Genomic DNA, 7,298 nt, shown 5'->3' on the forward strand with positions numbered 1-7,298 from the left:
AGCTGGGATCTGATCCCTGGCCCAGGAACTCCATATACCGAGGGGTGGCCAAAAAAGAAAAGAAAGCAAAAAAAGAAAAAAAATTAGCCTTCAATAGATGTGAAAATGATAGGGCATGAGTGTTTTAAAAGTCCTGTTATTCTGTATGTTTTCCATAATCCCCTCCCTTCAAAGTCTTTTGAAAACCAAGTATTCTTATTTTTAATACAAGCCAGTGTCTCTTACTGGCTTAAGGGCAGAGACTCTTGGTTCGACTCTGCATCCATCACCTGCTGGCTGAAGCTCCCTGTGCTCCTGCTTCCTCATCTGTAAAATGACATTAACAGGACTGTGTCACCAGGTCGTCATGAGTATTAAATGGTTTAAAACATGTAGAGTGTATCGAGCTGTGCCTGGCACAGTGCAATAAGTGTTAGCTCTTATTACCTATTTTTATTGCAGCGGTTATCTGCCTGCTCTATCTCCTCATCTTCTAAGAGCAGTAGATAAATAGCCCTCCCCTCAAAAGAGCTTTGCAGGGTTTAGGAAGAAGAAGTGGCCACAGTTAGGGTCTGTAAATATGTGCTTTCAGTAAGTATCTTTTGCTGCTTCCTGATTCAGATTGAGAACTCGGCGGAGGAGTTTGCTTTGTACGTGGTCCATACCAGTGGCGGTAAGTCTAAAGAACACAATGTACTTAAACCTTTTAATTAACTCAAAATAGCAAGTTTTTTTTTGTTTGTTTTGTTTTGTTTTTTTTTTAAATCTCTGCCTCATCTTGCTGTTTGGGTTTTGGAAACTTCTAAATGTTGTTTGCCTCCACTGTGGGCTTGCTGGATGAGTCCACTGGGGAATGCCATGTACGGTCAGTAAACAAACCCTATAACCTAACTGCCTATTAAAAAAAAGGAACTGGATTTTCTTGAGAGACAGAGAAAAACCACTTCCTCCAATGCAGCATCTTCGAAATTGTGTGAGGCATGGAAGCATCTGTGAAGGGTGGTTGCTTTGAACAATACCTGTTGAATTGTTCCTTTACAAATCAGTCTCCTGACTTACATGGCTGCATCTCTTAAGGCCTAAGGTTCATTTGGGCCCCTTGTTGACAACCACTTATGGTGAGAAAGACCTTAGGCAACTCAGGGCTCCTCCTGGCTGTGTGTGTGTTTCCAGAGAAACAGAAGCTGAAGAACACCGATTACCCCCTGATTGCCCGGATCCTCCAGGGCCCATGTGAGCAGGTCTCCAAAGTGTTCCTTATGGAGAAGGACCAGGTGGAAGAAGTCACCTATGACGTGAGTCCCCTTTCAGTCAGATAGTCTGTCCCAGGAGGGTGGGGATTTGCAACTGGGGTATAGCTTGGCTTTCTGGCCCAGGACCATGCCCCATGTTGTTGCCATTCCTTAATACCAGGTTTTCTTGAAGTAGTAATGACAGGGCCGGGGAAATGAATGCAGAGGCTGGGTTGAGGTATGTCCTCTGGGGGGTTATTGAAAGAGTGCTTAGGCACAAAATGATTCCCATAGAAGGAATATATTTTTCGAGGCTTTCTGGAGTACTGTAAGAGGGCTGAGAAGTTTCTGCAAGCCTTTTCTAAGCAACTTCAAGAAGTTAGCAGTGATTGTTATCTTATCTTATGTGTTAGTCAGCTTTGGCTATTGTAACAAACATCCCCAATTCTTAGTCACTTACAATAGCCAACATTTGCTTTCTTGCTCAGGATTCTGCAGTCTGGTGGCAGTGGTTCTGCTCTAGGTTGTGGGTAGACTCCGTTCAGGTCTACGCTGCATGCCTTATTTGGAGACCCAGGGTCAAGAGGCAGTGGCTACCTAGGGTATGCTTCTCAGGGCAGATGGCTGGAATGCAAGATGCCATGGAGCTCATTTGAAGCCCTCACTTAGATTTTTTTTTTTTATTACTCAAATGAATTTATCACATCTATAGTTGTATAATGATCATAACAATCTGATTTCACAGGATTTCCATCCCACAGCCCAGGCACATCCCCCCACCCCCAGCCCCCACTTAGATTTTATGTATCACATCCACACACTCATTCCATTGGCTAAAACAAGTTGCATAGCCGTGCCCAACATTGACAGGGTGGAGAAATATACTTCTCTGGGGGAGAAGTGTTTATGGACTAGGGAGAGGGTTCTGGTGAGGGAGGAAGTGTGGCTGTTCACCTCCAGCTTACCTGGGAGCCACCCCTATGCTTCCAGCCTCTCCTGAGGAAGCTCACATTTGGATGCCTCTTGAAGATGAGAGGTGCAAATCCTCATTCTGAGCCATGGTTCCTTATTCTCCTAGGGGAGAGCGGAGAGATTTATTGAATATTGTGGGTTCTTCTCTCGAAGAGAAGACCTGAAAGTGCTTTTCAATGTTTGATAAGAGAAAATGCTTTTCCATGTTTGACATCACCTCATGGATTGGATACATGAGATGTAAAATCAGATGTTTTAGGAGTTCCCTGGTGGCTTAGTGGGTTAAGGGTCTGTGTTGTCGCTGCTGTGGCTCAGGTCACTGCCGTGACACAAGTTTGATCCCTGCCCCAAGAAGTTCAGCCTGCCATAGGCGTGGCCAAAAAGAAAACAAATGAGTTTTGAGATCTGTATCATGTAAATGAATGATTTTCACTGCAGACTCTAACCAGCCTTGAGAAGAACGAGGCTTGGGTCCTGCCTTTAAGGAAATCCTGGGTTAGTGCACAAATAGATTTCCCCATACATGAGAGAGATGCCCCCCAAACTGGAATAGTGTTGGGAGGGGTCGTGCACCCCAGACTTCCTTTTTCTTCCTCAGGTGGCTCAGTATATAAAGTTTGAGATGCCTGTTCTTAAAAGCTTCATTCAGAAGCTCCAAGAGGAAGAAGATCGGGAAGTAAAGAAGCTGATGCGCAAGTAAGCATGGCCCCTGGGGTGGCTGGTGGGGTTTCCTCTGCAACCTTGGTGAGAGAGGCCCTGTTCAGGAGCCTTTCAGGGGCTGTGCTGAGCTGCTGCCTGGGCCCGGCTCTATTGGACCTGGTTCAGGGGGCTTCCCATTGACAATGCCAGATTTGGGATGGGGACATGAACCTTCAGTGTGTTGGTCTTTCTGCTTCTCGTTTAATTTCTCATTTTGATGTGAGACATAAAAATGTTCCAAAGATTTCAGGAAGGTTGTCTCAGCAGTAGAAAGTCATCTGAGCGGCCAACTTCTAAAATCCCTGGTTTCACTTCCTTACATCCTGCCTCCCTTCTTAACGTTTCTCTTCTAGAACTTGCCTTTGGGTTGAAAAGTCCAGTGGTACTTAAACTGCTCTCTGGAGAGGATTTTGTGATTTTTTTTTTCCCCTTTGGCCATGTTTAGTCATAAAGTAGACTGTGTTTCCTAGATAGAGCAGAACAATTGATGTATTTTTGCCACTAGAGAATAAAGTTAATGCTACATTTATTGCTGGTAGCAACCAGCATGATGGCGGTTAACATTTATTGAACACTTACTATGTGCCAACTTTTAAAAAATGCCTTTTTCTGTTCAGTCCAAAGCCACGTCAGGTCTGCTTAACAGTGCCCACTCTAGTATATATGAATTACTGTAAATCAGGGAAGAAATGAAAAGACTGTACCCATCAACAAGCCATTGGGTCTCCATGCCTGGTAGTTGCTTTGGCCTTTTTGATAAAATGCAGATACCAATATTAGGTTGAACCATATGACACTGCCATTTGTGTAGGCTCCCCCCAATGGTAAAAATAATGACCCTTTCCTATGGTCCAGCCTAGGTGAGGATTACGTGATATTCTGTGTATGAGCGCTCAACTAATGGAATCCTTATTACTCTTCTTGTTTCACCTTCTCATTCGTCTTTGCCAGACTTTCTAATCAGAGTCCTTAATCTAGGGTGGAGGGAGCCTCATCAGTCCCTCTCTTCCTCTTGTGGAAAAACACAAGGAAGCAAGTGGTTCAAGAGTGGGCCGGTGAGAGAAGCAAAGGGATGGGACAGTTGGCCCACATTGTGACCCAAGTGATGCGGGAGGGTCTCGAGGAGGAGTGTGTCGCCTTCTGCTCTCCACCACAGCTGTTCTGTCCCCAGGTACACTGTGCTCCGGCTAATGATTCGGCAGAGGCTGGAGGAGATAGCTGAGACCCCAGCAACAATCTGAGCCACAAGAAGGAGGGGATCCAGATGCCGCGGGGGCTGCTGTTGACCTGAGAAGACCCACAGGAAGTGCTTTCCATGGAAATATTTAAATGCGAACCTTTCCAGCCCCCAAACCATCTACCTGCTGCCCCGAGCAGGATGGAGAAGCCAGCAGACAACTCCCCTTCCTTTCTTTCCCTCACAAGGACTTTCCATTTTTGTTATAAGGAGGACCTAAACTGTGTGTGTGTGTGTGTGTGTGCGCGCGCACACGCACGTGCATGGTACACATACACATGCCCACCTGATATATTCACACGCGGTTAAATTCCAAGCAACCAGCACAAGTGCTATGAGGCTAGCAGACTGCTGCTCGTGGGCAGAAAAATCAGAGGAGTCACTGATCTGAGGGGTTTTAGGCTGAAGAAAAGATTTCTTGGAGTTCCTGCTGTGGCACAACAGGATCATCAGTGTCTTGGGAGCACTGGGATGAGGGTTTGATCCCTGGTTGGGCACAGTGGGTTAAGGATCCGGCATTCCTGCAGCTGTGGCTTAGGTCACAACTACCCCTTGATCTGATCCCTGGCCCAGGAACTCCATGTGCTGTGGGGCAGCCAGAAAAAAAAAAAAAAAAAAATTTCTCCTCTCAAGTATCAGGGAGCAGCATGTTTAGAAGGGGAAGGAGGCTTAGCAAACTCACCATCTGGGATATTTATGTGTTAATAGACATTCTCCCTGTATGCCTGGAAGGATCTGTGAATGTGAGATCCTTGGAAATTAACAAACTAATGAACAAACCATGCCCTTGAGGCAGATCTGATGGAAAGAACAAGATAAACCATCATTCGGGTAGATGCAATAAGCCCACAAGTTTTTACACTGGAAACTTCTATTGTTTTAAACAGGAAAGACATAGGTGATGAGCTGTGTGGATGCCAGTGAAGAATGCATTCTGCCTCTGATATTGCTCTCAGCGTGTCCAGCGCTGACCCCAACTCTGGTGCCTCCCTGTGTTGAAAGAAGCATCTTAAGAAACAGTCCTTGCGGGTTTGTACATGATGCTGACTGGCTGGTGAGGCCAGGGCCTGGTCTTGTGTGCCTGTGAAGTCACCCTCCTTAGGGAAAAGTGTAGGCTCCTTGCAGAAATGACAGGTGCCTGGAAGTCCACCCATTTTGACATCATCAAGGGGTCTTCCTGTACTTGGAGCTGAGGCCCTGAGTTTGAAGTCATGGCTTTCTACTTGCAAACCACTGGTGCAAGTGGCCCTCACATCGTGTGTGGAGATGGACTCCAGGAATGAAGACTCACCCTTTGGGGCTGCCCTGTGATGGTCCGAGTAGCCACCTGGGTGATCTTTAGAGCAGACCCCAGTGGAGGGGGAAGGGCAGGAAGCATCTGTCCCCTGGGGTCCCACTGGAAAGGTTGCCAGGGAGCTTGGCTCTAGGGAAGCTGGTCCTGTTTGGAGAGGGCCAGATACATGCTTGGAGCAGGGTGCCTAGTTATGGAGGTCAACCAAGCGAGGCAAGGAGCTCCTAACAGTAGGTGCCTGGGCCTTGTGGGGGTAGGGGGGTCCCCATCTCTTCCCCACCTCCTTTCTGAAGAAAGTTTGGAAAGTTGGGCAGTTGAGCAAAGAGCCACTGATCCATGCCTGCAGGGAAGGTGGACCTTGGCAGCAGAGCTGTCTCTGCCCCAGCACCCTTGCTCCCAACCCGCAGCTGTGGCTTCCTAGGCCACTTTAGAAGCCTCACAGCTGTGGTCTCATTGTTAACTTTCAAAAAGACGGAGTCCTCAGCAAGCTCACCACCTCTGTGGGAAGTTCCACCAGCGCTGTGGGGCGTGGACTGGAAATCCAGAGAGCCTTCATCTAAAGCAGACACCTCGGTGGGCTTCTGCACAATGCTCAGAACAAACTGGGGGCCGAGGGAGAGACTTCCTTTGTTACATACAGATGGGAACGGGCAATTCTGTGAATGCAAACATACTTCCTGAGTTTTGCATTTGAGAAATGACTTGGAAAACTTCTTTTCCGGTTATTTTTATGTTGAATGTTCAAAGCCTTTTATGATTCCAGTCATCCTCCTTGGGTAGCTAGGGGGACAAGTTTCCGCAAAGCAAATGACTAATGACTACCTTTTCTTAGATAGATGTTTTTGGTTTATCAAAGTTCTCTTTAATTTGCACTAGCACTGTGATAGTGTTCAATATGGACATGCGGCAGAATGTCCAGTTTGCTAGATCACTTTCTGAGAAAGTGATACTAAGGTAGACTTGGCTTTTTTTTGTCCTTTTGCCATTTCCTGGGCCACTCCCGCGGCATATGGAGGTTCCCAGGCTAGGGGTCCAATAGGAGCTGTAGCTGCCAGCCTATGCCAGAGCCACAGCAACGCAGCATCCAAGCCACGTCTGCAGCCTACACCACTGCTCACAGCAACTCTGGATCCCCAACCCACTGAGCAAGACCAGGGATCGAACCTGTAACCCCATTGTTCCTAGTCGGATCCGTTAACCACTGAGCCACGATGGGAACTCCTAGAGTTGGCTTTTTAAAGATGGAGGATTGGGATGGAATCGAGGGGAAACCGTATCTTACATAACACGTTCCACTTAACTGCAGGCCGCACTTTTCCTTTTTGGCTTATCCTGTTTAGAAATCTCTTCTCACGCGCTAGTAACCCCATCAGGAATTTTGGAAAAGTTCTTTGAAATAGCAGCAGCTGAGACAGTCCTTGGCAATGTGGAGCCAGATTTTCTCACTGGTATCACATGGCTTTGAACTTCTGGACTGACTTGTGTGGGTTTATGTAATAGCGTGCAACGAACCTGAAATCATGTGAAGAACAAAAGGCCAGTTTATAGGTTTTTTTCCCTCACTTGTGAAAAGCTCCACAGTCACATCTGGCTTTCTTTTTCCCGGGGCTTAAGTTACAAGGTGATCAAATGAAGGAAAAACACCCAAGTTCATCTGGTTGGAAAAGGGGGGGTCGGACCTCCCAGGTGATGGTGGAATTAAGCACAAGGTCATGTTCTTAGTCGTCACAAGAGCAGGAAGGTGATGAGTTAAATTGAGGGGGGTGGGGGGAGTGGTTACCTTGGGGAGGGACTGAAAAGCACAGATAATAGGTTTGCCTCTGCAAACTGGTGAGGAACGTGCACCCTGTCTCAGGCTTGTGGACTTTAACTCTGAGTTGAGGTTGAG

The 7,298-nt window shown here is 46.9% G+C and overlaps 1 protein-coding gene across 2 annotated transcripts in view; it reads left to right on the plus strand.

The window, feature by feature from the left end:
- The window catches only part of RASSF2 (Ras association domain family member 2), a 42,975-nt gene extending 37,988 nt beyond the window's left edge, over positions 1–4,987 (plus strand). For both annotated transcript variants that reach the window (XM_047771725.1, XM_047771726.1), the window contains exons 8-11: positions 601–652; positions 1,153–1,274; positions 2,782–2,879; positions 4,054–4,987. In XM_047771725.1, coding sequence (XP_047627681.1) covers positions 601–652; positions 1,153–1,274; positions 2,782–2,879; positions 4,054–4,123 — 342 coding nt within the window. In that variant the 3' untranslated portion in view covers positions 4,124–4,987. The remainder of the gene's footprint in view (positions 1–600; positions 653–1,152; positions 1,275–2,781; positions 2,880–4,053) is intronic.
- The last annotated feature ends 2,311 nt before the right edge of the window (positions 4,988–7,298 follow it).

The sequence above is a fragment of the Phacochoerus africanus genome, chromosome 3 (genome assembly GCF_016906955.1).
Source record: "Phacochoerus africanus isolate WHEZ1 chromosome 3, ROS_Pafr_v1, whole genome shotgun sequence".
Taxonomy (NCBI): domain Eukaryota; kingdom Metazoa; phylum Chordata; class Mammalia; order Artiodactyla; family Suidae; genus Phacochoerus; species Phacochoerus africanus.